General features: G+C 45.9%; 1 protein-coding gene across 1 annotated transcript; it reads right to left on the bottom strand.

The window, feature by feature from the left end:
• Positions 1 to 482: 482 nt before the first annotated feature.
• On the bottom strand, positions 483 to 23,563 carry LOC132262748 (zinc finger protein chinmo). The gene is made up of 8 exons (XM_059762153.1): positions 22,434 to 23,563; positions 8,745 to 8,871; positions 4,154 to 4,564; positions 3,917 to 4,091; positions 3,780 to 3,860; positions 3,158 to 3,305; positions 2,750 to 2,996; positions 483 to 2,340 (listed from the first exon to the last, which is right to left on the bottom strand). Exons 2-8 carry the CDS (start codon positions 8,860 to 8,862, stop codon positions 2,099 to 2,101), a joined length of 1,422 nt encoding a protein of 473 aa, XP_059618136.1. The 5' UTR covers positions 8,863 to 8,871; positions 22,434 to 23,563; the 3' UTR covers positions 483 to 2,098.
• Between the last annotated feature and the right edge of the window lie 996 nt (positions 23,564 to 24,559).

Here is a 24,559-nt window from a genome sequence, read left to right as displayed (position 1 = left end):
CCTTCCGAAATCGCACTTCAAATCCTTTTCATTCTTTTGCATACATAAAAAATGGTGGAGCTGTGAAAATTCATCATCATTGTTTTGTGTTTTATGCATTTCTTTTTTGGGAAGTGAGAATAAAAAGAATTCTTCAAGTTTGCATCATTTTCCACCGCTAATAATTCTTTTTTTTTCTTTTCTTTAAATAATAATCATAGTAATTAATAGTAGAAGATATCTTCCTTTCTTCTTCTTCTTTTTTTTAATAAATTAACATTATTTCACGTTTTATTTCAATAAATTATCACCCTGTTCATGTATCCATGTTTTTTTTTCTTTCTTCTTTCTTTACGTTAATTAATTCTTGTAACTATTGCAATTACTGTTATTTCTCATTCTTGCATATAACACTATATTTTCTGCTTTTCTTCTCTCTCTCACATCTTCAGCATTTTCTTCTATCTTCCAGAGAAAATGCGCGCGCTTCTTTCACTTCTATCTTTAAGGAAAAAAATATATATAAAACTCGGTAACTTTCTTTACTAGCAAGAATTGCGTGGTTGATTTTTTTCTCTTCTCAAAAATCATCTCTTTCTTCATCATCCATGAGAGGATCTGATCTCTGTTGTTCTCTTCACTTGGCGAACAGTCAGATCCTCTTAATCATCGTCATTTACAGTACTAAGTCATACTTTTGCGGGCATTTTCGCCCCCAACAGCTCCATTTTCTCTTCTCATTGATAATTTCATTATCAAAAAAATTCATAATCCTTCACATCTCAAATGCTTATTTTTTTTTGCATATCCTTATCAGGACGACCCGTAATCACCACTCATGTTGCGTTCTGCTGAGATTTCGGACTTTCAGGTAAATTGTATTTCACGTTAGTTTACTCATTAATTATAAAAATTGTTTCACTGGGAGGCACCGGTTTGTTTCATTCTATATCCATTGTTTTTTTTTTCTTTAAATTTAAAAATGTAAAAAACTGTACGTATATTGCATTTAAAAATGTTTCTCACTGAGATATTGGCAGTCGGAAAATTCTCACTTGCCATTTTCGGGGGAAAAAGGAAGTCAATGTATAGTTTTTTTTTTTTTGGGCAGCTGTATTTTGATTCTGTACGGTTTTGTGGCTTCTCATTCATATTTAATCCTTAAGATCTATTGCATTAAAATATATCATGTTAAAAAAAGTTGAATTATGGCTCAGTTAAAAGCACTTGATTGATTTATGATTTGTACATTGAATTGTTTTTCACATTTCTCACATCGGAGAAATCTTTTAACGGAATTACGAAAAAAAGAAATCATCATATTTAATATAGCTTTTGTGTGTCCTTCGCAGAATGAAGAAAACATTCTGTTCAAAACACTCCAGAATTGAAGTAAAGAAACATTGGAAAAGTGTCCAATTAACGGGCTAAAGAAGTCACTTTTGTAATGTTGATAAGAAAGGAAAGTCGTCAGACTGAAAAAATGGCGTAGATAAAGTAATTAAAAAAAAAAATGGTTTTGTAGCAGGTACTCTGAGTTCAATAAGTAGTAATATATTACTATCCATTTATATCAATATATTAATTTAATATTAGAATAATTTATTAACGCTGTTTTCTCTATATATCAATTAATTATTGCAAAATTACAGTATCTATGATCTCATATTGTTTTCATCCATATAAAATTGTACACTATGTACACAAATTGAGTTTATGATTCAATAAAAAATATTTTCTCTTCTCTGTTCATTCAAATTTGTCTCATCACTAACGACACTTGCGGTGATCATGCGGAAGTTGATCTCGTGTAAATCATGTCTTTGAGAGGGTAACTCTCTGCTTTTTGGGATCTTTGCTTTTCTGGGGGTAACTTGCGTTTTGGTGTACTGTTGGGGGTGTGTTTGTGTGTGTGTGTGTATAAATAAATGAGTGGAAGAAAACTCCGTCTCACGCGAGAATCTCAGCAGAAACGCACCAGGAGCGGCGCTCGGCCGCCTGGTCAACAACCCTTTCACTCTCACTTGCCAGCCCTGCCGCGACACGCCGCGATCTCACCGCGAGGGAGCCTCCTTGGGGTCAGAGGGTGCAGCACAGCGGACGGGCGACACTCCGCGCCCTACTGACTGTGACTCTGCAGCTGGCTCATCTGGTGCTGCTCGTACTTCAGGCTGTTGATGTTGTACTGTTCATGCTTGTGCTCTCGCGCAATGTGCCGCCGCACCGTGTTGTTCCGCGTGAAGGTCCGCGTGCAGTACGGACATGGCACGCGGATGCCCTGATGGCGCTGCCGGATGTGAGCTCGCAGGTTTGTCTCGTAGCCGTAGAGTCGCTCGCAGAATGGACACTTAAGCTTCTTGCCTGCGGAGGTGGAGAATGAAAGCGAGAATTGGTCAATCTGCTCATGATTTGAGCTCAAACAGATGGCCTGAAATGCATAGAATCCATAGAATGGTTAGGAACTGACCTCGTGATGTCCAAGAAAGCCAAATATATCTTCTAAAGTTACCTGATTTTCAAATACATTACATACAAACTGTCTCTATTGTGGGCTCAACATTGACAATTTCGTCAAATCCTCCCCCTTTTCCCGCTCATCGAGCATCAATTCAAGGGTTGAAGCTCGAAATAATGCGAAATTGTGGTGTATTTACGAATTGTTCACCCAGCAATTTCGCCCCCCTTTTATCGTAAAATCCAGACGCGATTATTTCAAAATCTCATCCTAATCCGGTCTGGCGGTTGAGTGACAGAGAAAGGTGGTTCTTACCGTCGGCCGTATTGACACTTCCTCCCTTGTTGGCCAGCTTCGAGGCCGTCCACACGTTGAGCATGTCCGCCGTGGCGATCTGCGAGGCCAGTCCGCCGGGCAGGCCGCCGTCGATGGGCTCGGCGGCGCCCTTTCCGCTCACGAAGGACACGGGCGTTGTGGGCGTCGGCGGGGCGTTGGAGCTGAGCGTCGGCGGCGGGGGTGAGTAGTCGATTTCATTTTTTACCCTCAAATCCTCAGCACCGGCCTGGACAACAACAAAAACACATCCGAACCCATTATTGAGCCAGTCCAGACAATGCAAACCACTCAAACTGTCACCAGCGCGCGCCCCCATCGAAATGCCGGGGCTGAAGAGCCGGAGACAGCGTCGTGTGTGTGTGTGGAAAATTAAAATTCACAACTCACATCGTTCGAATCTCGTTCATCCTTATCATCATCGATGGGGTCCGTCACATTTCCTCCATTCCGCTCACCCCGCTCACTTCGGTCAGCAATCGCCGTTGGGGTGTTTCCGTTTCCTGCTGTTGTGCTTGGTGGGCTGTGATTCTCGTATCTGCTGTGCACGCACATGTGAACATTTTTACACCATTAATATTCTCCCCTTTTCTTCCATAACTCATCCCCAATGCCTTCCCCCGCCCAGCTGCGGATCGAAGCACGCTTTCTTGAATGCCAGATAAACCGAAATCTGAATGGCATTCGATTGTGCCCGACTTTGGAAGTCTATAAACCACAGTCAGAGGAGACTTTTTGGAGCAAAATTCAGCTTAAAGCTCGATTTTTGCATTTAAACTCCTTGACTTATGCATTCTGAAATTGCCCCGTTCTCCCCCTATTAATCCCGGAAGTGCATCAATACTTCTTTACCGCATTACTTGGCACATTTCCAACATTTGTACTTTGGAATTCCCCGCAATTTGCGTCTTATTTGCTTTTTTTCTCCCCTCGAAGCAGTGCGAAAAAAAGCCTCTCAGTGACTTCGCGAAGAGAAACGTCATCTTAATCTGAGTCGGCAAAAAGAACCCACCTTGATTGCTGCGGCGATGTTCTTTCCGTCTGCAGGGCGTCAGCTTCAGTGGGCGCAGATGAAGAGGCGCTGCTTCCGGGTCTGCCGGGAAAACGGGGAGATTTAGCGTGCGTTTAACCTCTCGCGCCGTGACTCACCTGTAGCCCTTGCTGATGGGGCTGGCGTTGCCGGTGCTGCCCTTGGAGCCGTCGCGCAGGACGCTTCCTCTGGCCTCCTGCTCGATGTAGGGACTTCGCAGCGGTCTCTTCCTGGGTGGGTCGTATGGCAGAGGACGGTACATGGGCGAGATGTAGGAGTGGAATCCCGCTAAGCCTGCAAAGCCAGGAGAGGAGTTAGTGTGGTCAGGATGTGAGGCACAATTGGGATGTATTAACCTGCACTACTGGGATGCATAAGTGAGTCGCATTCCTGTTTAATCCCTGTGTGTCCCAGATTCCCGGATCCGCTGAGGCTTCCCCTGCCCTGTCGTCGACTAGTACTGCCCGTGGGCGACTCCAGCGGCACGTCGTGCACGCCGCCCGAGGGTGCGGCCGCCAGGCGACCGTGCTCCGTGGACAGGCCCTTCACCTGCAGACTCTCGGCCGCCTTCAGGAAGCTGTTGAGCGACTCCTGCGACACGTGCACCTCGCCTTTGTACATGAACTCCAGCAGGGCCGACATGTTCTCCGCCGACGTGGCCTCAAGGATCACGCAGCAGGACCCATTGATGGGCGCCGTCTGGAACAGGTCGGCGAAGTGCTTCGAACACGCCGCCAGAATCAGTTTGTGAGCCTTGAAAATTGTGCCTGCAACGGGAGACAGTCCATTATCAGTGCGTGATAACAGTGGCAATCTCTGTGTGACGAGAGTCACTCGAAAGTATTGCAATATATTCACAGTTGGACAATCGCGCGAACGTGATACTTTGCGGGTGGGCGCAACATCAATTCCGCGATTTATTCCTCAGATGAGCGCCATGAGAAACCATCTGCTCGCTTAGGTTTTGCATTTCATGCAATATTGGCTGTCTTTGTGTCTTGAATTTCCGCTTAAGATCTGGGAAAAGATTCTGCAATTTTGCAGATTCCATCGACATTCGCAAGAAAGTTTTCACTGAAACATAAGCGCAATTCACGCAGCCCAACCCTAAAAGGTTAATTTGCATTTTCCCACCGCGCGCGCTTCTTCCGAAATGTAATCAAATTGAAAAGCGCGATACCCATTGACAAATGGCAAGAATATCATTAACCATTGGGCATTCCTAAGCCAAATTCTATCGCCCAAATTGCGAGTCTCACCAAGTGTTCAGTGTTATGCAATTGAGATAAACAATTCATGAGCACTGTGTCAAAGATAGGTTTTTTCTCTCCGTCTCTGTTTGGCGCTCTCCTTCCCCTCTCGACCTCATGCACAGCCCGCGACTCCTCTGGCGCTCTTTCCTCGCGCGCGCTGTTGCGGCAGTGAATGTCAAACGCAAAGGCGCACAATTTTTGAGCAAGAATGACGCGAGAGTGTGCTCTAAGATTTCTTTCCAATTGCTATTATAGTTGCTTATGGGGGCGCAAATGCGAGCGTGTGTGCGCCATGTCGATTTTTTTTTGGGTGTTTCTCAGCGAAAAAAAATAAAGCGACGCGCGTTTGATGCAATTTCTCATGTGTGTGACCTAATTCCGCGGCGTAGAAAAAACTGTGTCACACTCACATCGATATAGAGTTGGTGCGCCTCAACGGAAAAATGCGCGCTATTATTAAAAATGATTATTCAGAGAGGAGTGCGCGCGAGATTAGAGGCCCCAAAAACTGCACTTGTATGCGAGAGTGACGAATGGGAAACTGTAAAAATAAAACGCAATGGCAATGATTTGCCATTACACTTTTACAAGAAGAGATATGCTGATATTTTTCACTATCCTCTGGCGCTCGCCTTTCGTGAGGAGATTTTCGTGATTGGAACATTCTTTCTCACTCTTCCCAGAATATAATTCGTCGATTGCGCACATTTTTTCTGCCTAAGCAATCTCCTGAAGGCGAGTAAAAATATATTGCATTTTAATCTTTCGCGCCAGCACAGAAACTCTATGATGGCTATATATTTCCCTCAAGAAGAAGTCATATCTCGTGTGTTATAGTTTAATTATGTAAGCAGAAATTTGTGTGAATGCATTAGAGTTGTCTTCAGGAGAGAAACATAATTCATAAGACAATAAATAAGACGGTATTTATTTTCTGATTAAAATATCTTAGCTCTGGCTACAACTTAAAGAGCGAACTGTGGTTTATCTCAGCAGCAACAACACAGCCCCATCTAAATAATGTTCTTCTCACGAAAAAAGAAATATCATACAGAATAAATAGACACGATAAATAATTTGTCGCACAAGATATTTACTCAAGTGTGCACTGATATTCCTGCCCCGCGCGAATTTGGGCCTCGCGGAGGTCGCGGAAAAGCTCACACACGCAGAGCAGCATATGCTGCACGAAAAATTAGGCAATTGGCTCAAACTCGTGGCAGAAGACATTGGACGAAAATCCAGAGATTCCATGCATTGAATGTCTGACTAATTTCCAGCAAATGTGTGTTGGAAAAATCCCCCAATTTTTGCACGCCAAATCATGAGTCAGAAAATGCAAAATTTCCTCTCCACTTTCTCACTTCCGTGTGTCTCTCCTTCTGTGAAAAATATACAGAGAAGCAAACGCACAGGGAAAAAAAGGGACTCAGAAGGGGGCCAGAAAAAAAAAGCTCTCGTCGTGTCTGATGAAAGATCGAAAGGAGAAGGATGAATTGCGAATGGGTTCTCGAGGAATTAAATGCGATTTGAAAGCATCAACAGCGCAGCCAATTTGCTTGTGTGTTATTTCTCTCTCTCTCCCCCAAAATTCAGTGCACGTGGAGGGAAAAAAACACCCACCAAACGGATGAGTTTTTGAATGTGTCTCTGCGATAAAATAAACAAAAAACCACCCCCACCCCGCGCGCGCCTTCAGCATTCCAGCATTTGGCTAATGTATAGCCTTTGACGGTGAGACGCGCCCATTTTTCGCCCTCATCTGCCATCGGAAAATCCTGTCAGGATGATGATGGAAGAGAGGAGAGAGCCTCCCACACACCTCGGAGTCATCCTCACTTTAATCCTTTCAATTTCGCATTCACTGCACAGTGGCAGGGCGAAGTGGGTGAGAGCTTTTCCACCTTCGAAAATCCAATCAGCGGCAGAGGGAAAAAAGGCAAAGGGAAAATCCACCCTTCGATGAAAGCGAAACAGGTGAAATGCGTGTTCCAATACACTTTTCCTCTATCTCCCCAATGGAATCTCTCTCTCTTCCTCTCTTGCTTTCTCAGTCGATATTTCGTTAGTTGTGCTCGGGAAATGAAGATTGTTGGTGTTTTTGGGCGGTTGTAATTTGGCGACTGCCGAGGAGCTTTAAGGCGATCCTCATGAGAGCTTTAAAAGTGAAGAGACAAGTCTTCTCGCCGCCACCCATAAATCATCCGTACGCACTTCTTCTCTGGTCTACACTCGCCCCAGACTATACATCTCTCCTCTCCTCCTCATCCAAATATAATAAACAGGCATCACCATATTCAGTCAAATAAAAAGCCCCAAACCACCAAGGAAAAAAGCTCTCTCGCTCGCAGCATCCCGCATTATCCCGGACCTGGCTCAAGAAAACACCCACACACACACTCTCTCTCGCCCATCTTATCGGCCCTTTTTTCTTTCTCTCCATCTGTATGAGTATTTTAATACATAAAAGTCTCCTTTACGTGCGCCCGAAATATACATAGAAATAATATTTTTTCCTCTCACTCGCACCGCCGCAGCCGAGAAGCGAGAAAATCTCCTCTCTGACACCCAAGAATTTTCACTCCATGTGTCTGTGCGGCGAAAAAAAATGCGATGATGAGGGAAAACTGGGTGCTCTACATATACAGACACATCCCATGAGGCGAATGATGATTGAGGGTGGATTTGAGTCGCGCGAGAAAATGGGTGGGAAAATCATACGCGACTGACTGACGGCGGATCTCGGTGAGAAAAAAAAGAGGAGATGCTTAAGCGAAAGGCAAATAGATTCCAGTGAAAAACATCCCCCGCCAAAGATTCCGCCAGGGAAAGTTTCACGTGACTCATTTCCTCCCTCGTCAATAGACACTCAATATATCGGATCCAGACTGGACTGGCTGAGCTTTATCAGCGGAAGACTCGAGAATCCGTGAGTGGAACTTCCGATATTGTGTCAGACGACGCGTCAAAACATTGAGATGGGAAAGTAAAATTGACTTGAAAGGGTTTTTGGCCAAGTCACACAAGACAATGTGATTATTTAACTATATTTATCGTTTCAATCTTTTAATGTTTAGCAAAGAAAAAATCGTGTGAAATGCTTTTCAATACGAAAAGGACGGGAAGAGAAGATTCTCAGCGTCAAGTCTTCCATCATTTGACTCTTCAAATATTAATGAATTCCTTAAAACATTGGATTTCTTAGCAATTCCTTCAATCAGAAAATCTCAAATTATCATTCTTTTACTCGTCATTAGACTCATTTTCTATGAATTTATCACTTCTTGTGTATTTCGCAAATTTTCAGCATGTTTTTCATGTTCTTTTCCGCCAAAGCTCATTGAATCATTTGCAAAAGCACCAAATCAGTGTTGACAATTGGATGAAAAGCACTCAAGCCTCCTCTGGACTCAAGTCTGGACCTCCTCAAATGGGTGGGACACGCGGAGGAAATTCAATTTTCATCTCACGTGACAGGTATTCAATTCGCCGTCTATAATCCCCTCACTTGCAGTCCCTTTTTGCGGGATTGTTTCTCTTAATCCGCCTTTCAGAACATCCTCCGTCGTTCCAGACCACAATCAATTCCAGGGGAACACAAACATCACGGAAATGTCATTTCCGTGAAAAAGTTTGCGGTCTGTTTGGACATTATCCGCCACCACCCCCCGAAAAACCCATGTCCGAAACTCACCTCCGCAGAAGAGCGTCACATCGGCCAAACTCTCGGATTTGAAGTAATTCGAGAAGGTGAGCGCCAAATTGGACGAGTAGCTGTTCCACTTGAGACAAAACTGCTGATGTGGATCCATGGTGATGATCTGCAAGAGCACAAAAGAAGAGACAAACGTTAAATCTTTTGTTGCCGCGCGATTCCGCTGAAGTGCATTTTGTGTGTATCAATTTTTTGGGGCGCACGATTGAATTCGCTGAAGGCAAATTTGATCATGCTTGAACTCTTTTCGAGCAGTTTGACTGTTGAAATTTTGCTCATTCTTTCTTTTCACTCTGTGAAATATTTCCGTGGCAAATCCCAAACCCTAAAATCATGCCCTGGCGATCTCTGGACCCGCACGACTTCTTCACCTTCCAGTTCAATCAAATACATCAAATACTGAGAACCACATCACGATTCATTCTGGGAATGCACTCTTTTTGCCGATGGCCAAAAAGTTCTGACCGCAAGGCTTCTCTCCTCTCTTTCTCGCAACTTCAATTGGATGAATTTCTCATCGATTCTTGGCCTCAAAGCCGATCGTTCTGTGCATGAACACCCGGTGTAATTTCGCTTCTCACACGCCTAATCTCCACACAAGTCGACACTGATTCCAATGTATGACGAGATTGATCGAATTTCCGTGGGCATCGATCACATCTCGGAGGTTTCCCAAGATATTTCGGAGGCACGCAACTTGGCGCTGCACACAAATATCGCCGCATCTCCGGCGGAAAGCTGAGCCAAAGTGTTGGCCAGCTGTCGCGCCTCATTGTGTGCAGCATCACAGTCTTGCTGATCTCCGCGGGCAGCGCAATCTGAGAAATTTTCTGTGATTTCGTCACGCACACCAGAGACCGTGTGCAGATTGTGTGGCATCATTTGAAAATCAACTCCAACTGCACACAACACGTGTCTCTCCGGCAGAAGAGCGTCGAAAGCTCCATCATCGTGGAACGCACACTAACAGTTTATTTATTTGGTATTATTTATTGGATTGAAACGACTCTCAAAGAGCCATAATATCCACTCTTGCACACTCTTTCTTGTGGGCCACAAGAAGGCCCACAGAAGTTGGTGGTTGTATTTCTCTTTTTTTTGGCGAAACGCATCAGTGGAATAAGAAGTCATTGAGAGATAAATAGGCGAAAAATGACGCAAAGACACGAAAAGTTGCACACATTGCGCTCCATTGCTGCCCAAAATTTGTTATTCAGCAGAAAAAGTAGGTCCGAATGCGGTCTCGTGGGTCAAAACTATTTAATGGTCATTATATGGACGGAAAAAACAAAACCCATTAAAGCGCCGCAGCGCATTGAAACGCACCAAAGCGAGAGTTTTACACACATTATCTTAAATATCAACTGCTCGCGATAGGCAAAGTCACATTCACTCACACACTGGAGGAGGAAAAAACCGTCCGAATTAAGGTCATTTGTGCAGCCAAAATGGACACAATTGCGACACCCTCAATATGACTTGCTCGTCGGACAAAACGTGCGAATTTATGCAAATCGCGCGCCACACAAACAATTATCTGACTAAGCAAGATCGCAAGCTCAGCTCCATTGTGCGCGATGTTCCTCCATTCGCGAGCCCCCTAAAACGGAAATGCCGATTGAATATGCATTTCTAATCCACACACTTTGAAGCGTCTTGTGGTTTCGGCCAAATCATCTTCAAGGACGCACGGCAAGAACAACAGTGAAATTCCTTGGAAACGCCGGAGTTTTTTTTTGTGAATTGTGTGGACTTGAAATTGAGGTTCCACAGAAACACTCACAGGCATTGTGATGAAGTCCGGAAGGTGGTTTTCGACTAATCAATTCTTGACACTTGTGGTCAATATCGCCGAAATCATCCCTTTGATCGTGCAAATCCGGGGGAATTCTTAAAGACCATCCGAAGAAGGCACGAAAGTGAGTTAATAGAGTGGAAACTTCTCAATCGAGTGCTGCCATAACTGTGATTTATTGCTCCATTTCTCATGCATTGCATATCTCGCACGAAAGCTCCCCAAAAAGCTCTCTCTCTCTCTCTCGCGAACTGCAGGTAATTTCTTCAGCGCTCCTGCGAAATCTCTTAACGAGCACTCGAGGCGCCATTGCTTCACACGATCGATTTCATTTGTGGCCACTTTAATTGCCTTTCAGACACTAAATCGCATTTTATGCATCTATTCGGGTGTGTGGAAGTTGCCAAACACTTCCATTTTCTTATCTCTTTCGCTCCTCCGCCGTTCATTTGGTGCGGCCAAAGTGCCAAATGTTGCACCACTCGCTGGAGCTTTTGCCGCGATGTCAAAACATCAAAAAGAGTGGTTTTTTTTCTTTCTTTCTTCTCTTCTTGGGCGGGTGGGAGGCCCATTCTGCGTGCATGACTGGAAATTTCAATGTGCTTTCGGGGGTTTTCGGCAGAGAGATGTGTGTGCGAGAGAGAGAGAGAGGAAGTGCGCTGGAGAGGCGCATTTTATTATTTTCACAATCACGCACCACGCATTGCGCATGAACCAATAATTATGCACTCGCCCAGGGGTGGAGTTGGGGCCCGAGGGGCGCTGCAACATCCAGGTCTTACACTCCGCGCGCCCGCCGAGATTCATATTCTCCGCCGCGTAACGGACCCGGCAATGCGCATGCAAGCGTGATACATCTAATGTTTTGGAGCCTCTTTCTTCTCGCGTCTTTTTCAGCTCCGCAGCAACTGCTGCCCATAATGGCGTAATTACAATTTTTGGAGGAATAATGAAATAAAATAGAATTACCATGAAAATAACATATACGCCATTCAACTCATCTGGGCTGTACTTGAGTGTGTTCGTGCCACAATAGACTCTGCGCTGCAGAGTTACAGTGGCCAGCAAATGTGTTGCAACGCGAGCAAATTACATCTTCAGAATGCAAATTGAGCTTAAGAAGCTTTCAAACATTGAAAACGTTCGAAAGTATTCAAATATCGACAATATTTGGCTCACAAACTCCCTTTTTGCCTAACTAATTGATGTAATTCTATGAATTTCTCTTGGAATATCTGCCAATTTCTTATGTTTTTCTAGGTAACAAGACTAATTGAAAACAGATTTAGTAGATAATTAGTATTCCAGCACATTAGTTCTTGCTGTATTTCACAAAATAAGACATTGACATTCAAGAAAGATCATTTTTCCGGACCCTTAAAGTTAAGAAACAATGCAAATTGTGGTAAAGTCTAACATAATCTCAAATGTTACTTGAGTTGCACTTGAAAAGTGATTAATTTCAAAACTTCCTGTCCAAATTCAGACTTGAAATCAGCAAATTAGCGTTAAATTCAGTATAATTTCTGAATTTATTCAATTTTTCTCCTCCTTCCTTCCGAAAAATCGTCAAGAAATGGCCAAGAAAAGTCAAAAGCGCACACACTTTGCATGGCACTGTGAGTGATTCTGTCTGTGTGCGGAGTTGGCAAAGGCCGCAAAATGCTGAGGACGCACCGGAGAAAGGTGATTAAAGAGTTGTACATCCATTTGACGAAAAACGCAACATGCGCGCGGGAAACAAAGACAACTCTGCCAGCCGTAGAAATAGAAATGCTCGGCGTGGTGTAGAAAAAACGGCCACGACCATAGGAAATTTTTCTTGTACGCCAAGAGAAGTCTTTTGTGCAGTTGAACAATTTGGCGTGCAAGAAGTGCGCGCGGAGTCGAGGGCACGCAAAGAGATATTCTCGAGAGAGTTCAATAAATTGTGAAGCGCACCAAAGCGAATGGATTTCATACATGATGGCTGAGGTGGAAAAAAAAACGACGACGACGAGAAGAGTTTTGGTAGGCAATATGCCTTGAAAATTTCCGGTACAGCTACTTGCACCCAATTCATGAGTTGCGGGATTGGAATTATTGATTTCTCACCATTTCGGCATTACCAAATTCATACACGCATTCATCGAAATTCCTCTTCTTCTCCTCTCCCCTTCAGATCTTTGCATATTGTACAACTGCTGGGCTCGCATCAGTACAGCAGAAATTATAATTATTCAATTGGAATCTCACAATCCCTTTTGCGCACTCCGACTCTCTGCATACAGAACGCATTATCTTCATTTGCATATACAGTGAAGCCCTCGTTATTCATCGTCATTGCGCAGTGACGTTGCACAATTTCACTTCTTCGCTCTCTGGCAAGACTAATCACTCCCACCGATGCTATCTTCCCGACCAAGAGAGATCAATAAAGTGTACAGCAAGCGTCAATTTGATAAGACGCAGAGCGAAATGCAGAGGGGAAAAGCCGAGGCTTGTGCCAGTGTTGCTGCACACGAGCGACTTGCACAATGGAACGCCGAATCAAACCCAATTTACTGAAGGTACTCAGCAGCAATGCAGATGGCAAGAGCCGGAGTGAATGGGATTGAAATTAATTGAAATACTCGACGGATTTTTGCTCCTCGTTCAAAATTCACTCCAGACAGCAATATTTTTATGATATTCCAACCCCCCGAAATGCACTTGACTATTCCTCCCATTTCCCTTGATTCCTTTGATTTTCTCCCTCCGCCAGCGCCTCTTCCTCTTGTTATTCCGCACCACTCGCGTATTGGCAAACAAAGAGCTCGAGAGTTGCGAGAGTCGGAAGTGGAGAGTTTCCCTTTCGGGTGTTGTTTGGGAAAAGAAGAAAGACGGAAGAAATACGCCCGAAGTCGCGCACTTGTGAGGCCTCTCCAAAGATTAATGAAACTATTATGCCCAGGCGGTTGATATAAGGAATTTCGTATGCAAATCAGCATCACAATTCACTCCGGGGCCTTCTAAATGGCGCACTTGTTCATCTAATTGTTCCATTGTTTCTTGCAAGTTGGGAACCGCGGATCTCAGGAGGGGAGAGAGTCGCATTTGAGAGTGGGTCAAATGCGATGTTGACACGTATAAACATCAAATGGATGCGCAAATGACTGGACGATTGGAGAAGATGACGCTTAGGAATACTTGAGTGACTCTCAAAGTTCACCGTCAATCGGCGTTGCATCCGCGATTTTCCAGTGCAGAGAAAGTTTTTTTTTGCCTTCTTTCTCTCTGCCGAACACAAAGAATCGCGGTTTTCCAGCACAACTCCACCCTTTGGAGTGAATTAAAACATTTTCCTATACAGTGAGTAACATGATAGAGTTTTCCCACCTACTCATAAAGTCGACATTGCCTGTCGATTTATTTTCGCGATAGCGTTTCTGCCCCCAGGAAACTTTGCCTCTGCAATTGAGCGCGCGACTGAATTCATTTGACCTCCCGCACGGAATAAGTTTGAAATTAGCAGACGGAATTCCAGGAACGCCCCAATAAAGGCATTTCTGGGATTCAACTGTCGCATGTGGAAAAACTTTCTCGCAAAATACTGTTTCGTTTTTCGGGAATGTGCGCCTAATGCGAATTGTCTGTGCAATGCGGCAGTGCTGCGATAGTTTTGTGCCCATATTCTCCAACCCCTTCTCTTTTCAAGGGCAGAAAATTTGCCACTATGTGTCTCTGCCTCGACAAAAGCGCGCGAGAGACCCTTTCTTCCCGCCATTTCAACTTGGCACTGAAAATCGCAAACATTCCGCCTTTTTTGTGCGCCCCGCAAAACCTAATGGATTCCGTCCCGAACTTTCGCTTTTCCATTTGGCCATCAAACCATATAAGACACCCCAAAACGCAGCCCCCTCGCGCGCGGCCCAACCCTCGGGAGGGCCGTAAAAACGCCGCGGAATGATTCACAGCCATGCAATGCGCCACCCCAGACCCGCAACGCCCTATGCAAATGGCTCTGGCGCTCGCTTGGGGGTGAGCATTGCCCAAATTAATGGACACTGTGCGAGCCCCATTCGACTCTCTTTTCCACACTCTTTCATTTCGGAACTTGATTTCGTATTCGCGTTTTCCGCTCGGCGTCGAAATCGCGATTAATCAGATTTTCAGTTTGAAGTTTAATTAGTTTTTGGTGCGCTCTTTTATGGCCCCTCCGTCACCCCATCGCGGCTCCCCCCCCACGCAAATGTGCCGCCAGTCAAGGGGGGAAAGGGTAGTTCTTTCCATGGGAAAACACGCGCGGACGTTGGAGATTCCGCCAGGGGTTTGTCAGTGAGGCAAATTGAGGGTGAAAGAGTGCCTCTCTAATCCCTTCTGCGCCGCGCCACTCTCGTGAACAGTAAGCAAATCATCGCGATTGTGCTGATTAGAGAGTCCAGAGAAATGATTGCGAGGAGGATTTGTGAAGGCGATTGGCGCACTGGACGCACGAAATAACACTCCCCTTGCGCTCAAGTGCCGCGGCTGAATGGTGAGAAGTACACCTTCAGACAATTATGTACATTTTAGATGAATTTCATCACCCGATACAAAACCCCGTAGATTATCATAATGTATGGTAGGTCACGGAAAAGGTCATTCGATATGATGTCTGAAGCGGAGGGATAATGCGGTCGCATGGGAAATGCGGAGGCATTTTCTTTTGTTACCAATATCAATATATCGCCTCATATTGTTTTCATATTACGCACCCTTCCCCCCCCGGAAAATCCCCCAAATGGCCCTCTCGGCCGGCCCCGGAATGGGTGACGAAAAGAAGTGCCAGGGTTAGTGCCGAGGAGATGTTTCGGAAGGATGTGTTATTAAATTTTTCGCCATGATGGGGCGGAAGGAAGGACAAGACGAGGACAATATATATGGCATTCAACTGCAGCACTTTCCTCTCTCGGGACGACCTCCCAGCAGGCGCACAGTGTAAGATGTGACAAAAGCAGGCCTACCCATCATTATCCTGCAAGAGTGTACGGGATGACCCACTCCTCGGGCATTCCGGGCTCGCAAAATTGCGCTCTTGACAATAGTCTCGGGCGCGCAGGGTGCGGCGGGGGGGGTGAGGAGAGACCCTCGAGCTTCGAAAATGCCATCATTGAAAACAAAGCCGAGATATGTACGCCACACTCCTCGTTCCAGCATATAGAAAACACATATATTTATGCGCTCTCTCGTGGAAAATGGAGAATTTTCATCCACCCCGCATCAACTAGCGCAACGGGGTAGAAAGAGAGCGCCACACTCACACCAGAGCTCGAGCCCCCATTTTTCGAAAGCGAGAGTTACATGGGAAAGTGAAAGCTTACCGGCTGCGCTTATGTACTCTCCCACATCGCAGCGGATGGGGGTGTCGTACATAAATCTAGCCTGTCCCCCGCGCCCTCATCTCGCGCTGCTCCATGGTGGGGCTGCCGGAGAGCTTTCTGCACACCCGCACCGTATTAATTGCGATGGCCTTCGCAACTAGAGGTGGGCAGCTCTGGAGCAGCGCCAGAGCGGAAGGCCTGGGGCCTGGGGTGCAACCGGAGAAGGCACAGTGGAGGAGTTTATGTAGGGCTGCGGCTGGTGGAATGGCGCGCTGGTGGAAGTGAAGCAAGCAGCTGCGCTGAATCACTTCCATGGATTGAAAATCCCTCGCTTCACCTAGAAACCCATTTGCAAGTGGTGGAGCAACAGAGATGTGCATAGCGAAAGCTCGCGCGCCCTACCATGTGGCAAAGCTCCAACCAATGAGTGGAGCCTGAAGTCCCAACTGTTTCCGCTGTGTTCGTGACGACATCACACTGTATTGGTGAATTTTCCACCCTCCCAACTACAGCCAAATGCAGCCACCCATTTATTCCACGCAATAGTGGCTACAGCCAGAGTGAGCGCCCATACACTCCGTGCAGCGGCGCGACAGAGACGACCGTCGCCAGTGAGTTCAAGAGCGCATTTCACAGGGGATGTTGCCACCGAGTGAAAGCGAGAGCCGAGCCGAGTGAAAGTGAAAGTGCAGCGAGGAAAATTTTATGGCCACGGCGCGGGTGAGACGCCAGAGGCCATATTTTTCATGAATAATTGCATCACTCTCCCCGCTAGACAATCTCACCCAGTCGTCTCTTATCAGCCCATCGATTGGAGAGACAATTTATGCCGATGCAGATAACACCAAGACTCTGTGCCCCTCTATTCCCGGGAATGCACAACTTCAGCCCACTTTGCAGGCCGCACAAGGAAAATCCCTCCGCAGCCTTGTCACCTCACACGCCACCCCTTCTGGGCAGCCCGAGAGACTCCCACAGCGAGCGCTGGGTGAAAAAACTAATCAATAACTCACCTTGCTGCTCTCCACCCCCGCCCATCCCGGAACAGCAAAAAAACTGGGCGACTTTCTATAGAGCAGCAGTGCGTTTGTGTGTGCGATTCTGCAGGGCGAGGAAGCCCCGGTGCGACAGAGAGGGTAGGATCGATGCCGAGGAAACTTCCCACCCGATGGGGCGGCCGGGCATGGGAGAGCGCCGAGGCTATGTGGATGGTGAAGCAATATATTCCCTTGCGTGCTGCACAAACACGCACAATTCGTGATACAACATAGATACGGGTATAGAGGCGAAAGGACTCTCTCTCTTCTTTTTTTGGAGAGCATCTCATCCAGGATGCGTGCGTCTAAAGGCCTCGCTCCGAGGGCTGGGTGAACGGCAAAAGGGGTGACCGGGCGGATTTACACTGAATTCCACTCAGCCCGAGAGCGACAGAGATGGCGAGTATATTTGGGAAAAGGTATGGCGCACACGAACACAGTGGGAAACTCAATAAAATAGGGGACAGAGGACGCGGTGCAGGGAATGGGAATTTGCACAGGAGAGGAAGACTTTCCGAACACACTGCCAGGCAGGGGCGAATCCATCCCCAAAATTTCGTGCAACTCCAACACAGAAAATTCTCTCCCTCTCCTGAGCTTCTCGCCAACTATGGCCGTAGAAATTGTACATTTATTGATTCCTCACCAGCCATTTTACGTCTCAAATTAAAATAAATTCTTAGGCCCGCCCGGGAGGAATTCGGGGGGAGTTGAGAAAGGGGAGACGAGGCACATTCTATTGCCCGAGGGTGTCCAATATGCTGTTTGTTTTTATTCGGCCATAGCACGATTTTTGAATTCCACATGGAATATTGCACAAATATAGCTCTATTTTCGATGGATATTGCCACCCAGAGGTGTGTTCTTCTGTCAGCCTTTGTCCAAGGGAGGGTGAGAAAAGGAGTGGTGTACGTTATGTACATTGACAGGAAAATTGATGGGGAAATTTCAGGCTTCAACATCAAAACTCCTCAGTGGACGTTACAATTTGAATTCTCCTTCTCAGAAGCTATTCAAATTTGTTTCCGGACGCGATTTTGGGTCTAATCCACACACAAACTCTGCACTTCTATTTCCCACTGAGTGTCCCCTCGACAAGTGAAGAGCGAACTCCGATCTGAACCTTAAGATAGTGATCACGTAAAATGCTTCACGATGTACAGCCCATTCAGCGTCATTAACGCACATTGTGTGTATTAAGAGATGGGAATAAAAGAAGCCAGCGTGCGTAGAGCAATAAGAGCCTCTCTCATTGCACTCACACACTTCCGCACCTCTGAGGTGTGTTCGAGGCGCTTTTTTTTCTTCTGTGCCTCCGCGAGTGTCTCTCTGCGCTGCCAGATGTGTGTGAGTGATGACGATACTCAATCGGCCTTGAAGCGGCCAATTTTCACATTATTCCTCCTCAATCATCGTCCCCACCCCCTGCCTGAAAACATGAGGACATCGCGGCGAAAACGCGCGTCTCGGGGACCTTTTTAGGACACGCAGATCGATGGTGGCGAGTAATTACTTGGCCCTGGGCTGTTCTCGGAAGTGTTTTTTCTCCACTTTTCCGTGGAGCTTGAAAGCTCCGCGAGCTTTCGACCGTGCTCTGTGCGTTCCACCCTCCCTTTTCTTTGGGTGACACACAGCGCCCGGTAATTGCACCTTCTGCTGTGTGGGGGAGGGTGTTTTTCCTGAGAAATTCTCTACCCAGTGCAGCAACACGGAGCCGCGAAACAAAGACGGAAGGCGAGAGCTGAGAGAAAGAAAAGCCATAAAATACAGTCAGTGGAATGTTATTTATCGATCGATGCCGCACACGAAAAATGCTTCGAAAGACGATGGAGGGATGAGGTCGAAGGACCATGTCGTGAAAAGGGAAAGTTTCTTTTCCCAACCACTTTCCTCGCCAAGCTCCTTTCTCTCGCTCACGACAAAATGGGAAACATGCAATTTTCTCTTTTCATGCCGCACTGCTTTCACCCCCCCAAAGAACAATTATTCTAATGAGAAAATCTTCCGAAATGGAAGGAGGAGCGCCTTCCCACTCTTGTGTCCCTTGAGCCTTATGCCTTCTGTGTTGCCATCAAAGGCGAAAATATATGTTGGTGGCGTTGCATCAAAGAAGCACACACAGAGACTTTCATGGACTTTTCCAACACACGAAATTAGCCATTTGAGAGATTACAGGGTGCGGCAATTAAATCGTCAATGACGAGAACTGCCAATTTTCGAGAATCGCAATTCAGCGGAGAGTTAATAAAAAATCACACTTAAAAAAAACATAACTGACGATGTGGAAGTCACGCCAAATTGCAAAAACAAGATATCACAACTAAATTTACATAAGATTCTCTGCAATGCGCGCGGGACAAAGCTGAAAGGCACTTTTTTTTGGCAGTCCAACAGAAAAAAATTTGCATCGGTTATGATGCGCTTCCGCCAATGGGAATTCGCGATGAATAGCGTTATTTATAAAAATCGTTTATTTAACCACTTTTTTCCACCACAAAACACCACAAACACACTTGTAACGTGAATATATGGCTGTATTTTCACGCGTGTGTTAATTATTTTCGTCTTTGACATTGAGAATATGTTGCGAATGAGTGAAAAAAGAAGCTTTTTTCCTCCACTTTGGCGTGAAACAGATTCCATTTGGCCATTTTAGGATGAATCACGCGGAATCGCAGGAAGAAAGAAAAGAAGAATTCCGCCTCAATGCAATCATTAGAAAAGTTCTGGGATGGCTTTGGGAGGAAAAAATTGCTCTTTCTCTCTCGCAGTGTTGGTTAATTCTCTTGGTGGTTTGACGAGAGGAGGAAAAAATTGTGGAATCCACGAATTTTGATGCGCACTCACCTGCAACAGAGTTTGTTTGTGTGAATATCTTGGCTTTTGTGCTGTTGCGAGTGAGAAAATAAACCTCTAAGATATATTGGCCTGAGGGGTGATCAAAAACACTTCCCGATGTCTACTCAAGACAGTTGAGACAAATCTTGAGCAAGTGGAAGTGAGCTCAGAGTAGCCAAATAATCAATTGACAGAACGAGAATTAGTCACTGAAATCTTCTCGAAGGAAGTCCAATTTCCACCCTTATGATTTGCCCTCTGTATGCGTTTTTTCATGACTCTACGAAAGCCTTTTCCACCACAGAATTGCGTCTATCTAAGACGTCGAGAATCATATTCCACGAGCAGTCTTGGCTGGTGTAATTGTGGCTAATAACGTGATTATTGTTATGACTTCCCGAAAATACACTTTGTTGCGTAATTACCCAGCGAGTGCACGTAAAAAGTGGCGGAGAAGCTCCTCTGGAGAGGAGAAAAAAACACACCATCAGCTTGTCTCTATGCGATCACATCGTGATGCACTCACAAGTGGAATCATAGAGCAATGAAGGTGATTTTCGATGGAGCCAACTAATATGGCTAGATAAGAAATTCCCCCTTTTTTCCGTGGAATCATCCACACACACTCACACACACCTGTGTGCGGTAATTGCCCAAAAAATTCACCTTGAAATGAGTGGTTTTATCATCATTATACTTTTTCCCCTGGAAAAAGCTCAATTTGAATTGCTGCTCTCACGATCTCTGAGCCGCGCTGTCCGAAGTGACACATGAAAAATGCATTTAGGGGCGATCGAAAGGGCACTGCGAGGTAATTCCGGCCATTTGACGCCAGTGTCTTAGAACAGAGCAATCGCCTAGGCTTCTAGCGGCACTCGAGGCAAGTCACAGCGTGGTTTTTTTTTTCATTCTATTGAGCAGCCCAACCAACACACCAACAGAGGTGCACACGGGCTTAGAAAATGGAAAGAAATTAACACAATGGAAGAGAATAAAGTGAATTTCGGACAGAAGAATTCGAGGGGAGATTCAAATGCGTCGCAATTCCTTCTCAGCCAAAATCATCTAATGCTCCGTCTCAACACACACACAGACTCACCCCTTCTCGCCTCATGAATTACGCAAAGTACTGCAGTGCACTCTGACTCCTTCCCCTTTTTTTCTATTTTGTCATCAACCCACTGATAAAGCGCCCCAGCCCATATGGTTGGTTGGGAATCTTGTTTTCCTCTTTCAACCACACTTCTGCTCCACTGCACAGAGATAGCGCGCGATGTGCTTCTCTCTCGCCCTCCCTTTTCGCCACGATGAGCCCACTCTCTCTCTATATGCAAATTTTGCGCCCCCATCGTCAACTGCAGCCCTGCGCCGCCACCCTTTATGGCGCCCCGCGGCGGGAAATGTGTGTCAACTGGGCTGAACACTTTCAATTCCCCTCGCTTATCATTTTCGGGAGAGAATTACATTTGGAGCGCCATTTGATAAGGTGACAAAAAACACATTTCCAACCAATGCGACAATATAGCGCAGTGTGTTGCAAAAAGACTTTTGCGTCACACACAAAAAAAAACCCGCGAGTGCCAAATTGAAATTCAGCTGCAAGACAGCAGAAGTGGCGATGAGTGTTTAAGGGGTATTCACTGTGTGGATTAGTTGATGAGCTCCTGAGTTCCTGAAAATAGCCGTCGGATGATTATAGGGGAGGGCGGGGCGGATTCGCACACAGCTCTCGTTTTTCTAGTTACACAAGAGGTTTCTAAGGCAACGTGCTTAATTTCCATCGTATATTCAGTAAATTATGCATTCAAGATTTGATTTAATTGTGTCTCTGCTGATGTGTCTGGGCTAAAATCTTGATTTTTCTATCCGAAATCCGTGAATTTCAATTGAATCATGCAATTCCACAGTGAATACCCCTAAAATTCCTCTGCCACTCTGTGTGTATCTGCTGAGATACGCGAGTTGGCTGAGGTGTGCGGAGGCAGCAAATGCGACTGGCGGAGTCAAATATGAAAAAAATATTAGTTCAGGTTCGATAAATACCAGTACCAATAGTCTCTCGCTTTGGCCACGAAGCGAAATACGCAATACTGCAATTGGCTTTTCGCTCCCCGCGAAAGAACCACATTATTATAAAAATGCCAGCACGGAAAAAAGCGAGCGCTATAATGATATTCACACACCATCTCTAATTCCAAATACTATGGCCAAAAAGTACGCCGTTCTCGCTCGCACATTCTATTGGTCGACGTCGCCTGCTCAATTTTATTCGTCAGCGCTCCAAAAGCAATATTACACTTTAGAAAAAAAGGCACTTTTTGCGCTTAGTTTCGCGCGAGATACGCGTTTGTGTGTGTGTCTGTGTCACATGATAGGAAGGCCACTCGAATACACAGCGGCGACGGGCCAAAATTTCCTCTCTCGCGCCGACCACCAGTGAAAAATTCGACATTTTTCCTCCACTGGTTAATTTAATTGTTAATAAAAATAAAGGCGAACGTGTCGCAAGATCGCGCGAGGCTTTCGCATTTTCGAAGATCCCACAGCGTTAGATACATTGCGAGCCTCGAGCTGGCCACACATCGGAGCTTTCGCGCGAAAGCTCTCACGCCCTCGACTCTGTATTGCGCGCTGCACAGGGGAATCTCAAGTGGATCAGAGCGTGATGTAGGCTTACCTGTATTCCGCTTCAACTACTCGAAGAATGGGTCGTTTTTCCGAAAAATGTTCACTGATCTTTCTTTCCTTTTTCACTCCACTTTTTTTAAGTCCAAAATGTTTTCTTTTTGTGTGTATAATTTGTCGTCGTGAATTTTTTTTTACGATTGATTTAGAATTTGACTTCCAAAAAGTTCCATATCGTCCAAAAAATGCCTCGATTGCAGCGGAATCAATACATCCCTGTCTTCAGTGGAAGTCAAGGGGTTGCCCTGGCTACTACCTCTTGCCACATACACTGCAACGGGTGCTCCTCTCTCTCTATTTATGGGTGTAATTGTGCAGATGAGGTGTGTTTTATTTGGGAATCGATAAAATTTCCTCGATTCACGCTCAGCATGAGCACAACACTTGGGACACCTCCGGCTTTAAACAGTTGACAGGAAAATCAATTTTCCAGTTTTTTCCACTCCGGAGGTCATTAACTACCACCGTGAGTTCGCCTGTCCCTCTCTCTCTCTCTCCACCTAGCACTCCTAGGTCCGCGCAATTCCTCGTCAAACAGAGATCATGCACTACGTTCGCTTCCTGGCTCTCCTTGCACACAAAGTGTTACACCGCGAAAATCGTCACCAACTCACGAGATAACTTCACGCCTTGGCGACTTGATAACTTCTTCTCGCCTCCTCTCTTTGACAAATCCAGTGTTCCGCAATTTTTTTCTTTGCTTCAGACGGTATTTCCAAACTCCCACAAGTCTCAAAACACTTGGTCAGCACACTTTTCCTTCCGCGATCGAGAGCCTATCCGCGAGTCAGGCCTCCTCGGTGGATCCTGCAACGCCTAAGCCCCACACTTCAAACTGCCAACTGCACCAGATTCAACTCATAGAACTGTCTTTTTGCACAAGTTTCTCGCCATTCAACTCGCATTTCACTTTTTTCTCTACTTTTAAATCCTTTCGCCGAAAAAATCTTCTTTTTTCCGCTGCAGTGCGCGAAATTGTTTTGGATAATATTTGTCCGTCAAGATGGTATTTATTATTTCCCCCGATAAAAATTGTTGTGTTGAAAAGGTAAGAGATAATTTTTTGAGTTAGCAATGCACTGTTTTTGAGTGCACGCTCCGAGCACCTCCAAAAGCTAGGGCCGAATAGACAAACATGAATTTGGAGAGTTGCGTTTCGGTGGCCCGGTTAATCATTGACGAAAAAGTGCTAACAGTAGAGCGGGATGGCGATGTGTGCACTGCTGAAAATTGCGTGCGGGACCGAAATGCGTCCACGGGAACAAATGAGACGGCCGAAATTTCGATTGCCGAAAACACACCAAACACGATTTTTTCATCTCGGGCTGGATGAAGTTGGCGGCGCGCTGGTGTGCGTGGCGGCGCGCGTGTGTGCGCCAATGCGGCCGAGTGTGCGTGCAGCGAATTCGGCAATTCGCGAGAGCAAGAGGGAGATAGGATGCGACTGTGGATGTGTGCAGCCGATGTGGCTGCAAGTTGCCGAAATTCGATGCCTCGGCGTGGTCGTGAGGGGCCTTTTTGGCAGCCATGCCGCTGTGTTGGTGTCACACTTGCTAGACGGAGACGGAGTGCGCGGCTAGGCCGCCCGGGCGCAGGGCAGAGCGGGATGCACGGCTTCTAATGCTTCACAGGGTTACTATGGTTATAATTCCATGGTTTCCAGCGCGCGGGACTCCTTCCCGCATCATCGCGCCGTCCTCGTCGCGCCCGCGGCGCCGCCGACGGCCGAGCGGGACGGCGCGAGTGTGCTCGGCATTTCGGCAATAGCAGCATGAATTGCATATAACCATAAAACATAGTCAAGCACTTTTTTCTTCGCCTCTCTCACTCTCCATCTGTCCATGAGCACAAAATCCATAGAATCTCCAAGTGTGTGCGTTTTGTGTATGCCGAAATGCCGAAATTTTCGGCCGCGATCGTTCCAACTCCGTCGCTGTGTTAGATTTTATTTGATTAGAACTTGTTTTTTTCGCCCGTCATACGCATACAATTGCAACTTTTGTACCAACTAGAAATATTGCCCACTCTCAATTCGGCACTTTTTTTTCCCCACTGCGGCCCCCCTTCGTTCTATTCTTTTGCTTGTGTTTTGATAAAACACTGCAAAATTCGCCTCGC

Source organism: Phlebotomus argentipes, unplaced genomic scaffold, assembly GCF_947086385.1.
Source record: "Phlebotomus argentipes unplaced genomic scaffold, Phlebotomus argentipes genome assembly contig_15, whole genome shotgun sequence".
Classification (NCBI taxonomy): Eukaryota; Metazoa; Arthropoda; class Insecta; order Diptera; family Psychodidae; genus Phlebotomus; species Phlebotomus argentipes.
Note: the sequence above shows the minus strand (reverse complement) of the source record. Positions and strands in the feature narration are given on the sequence as shown.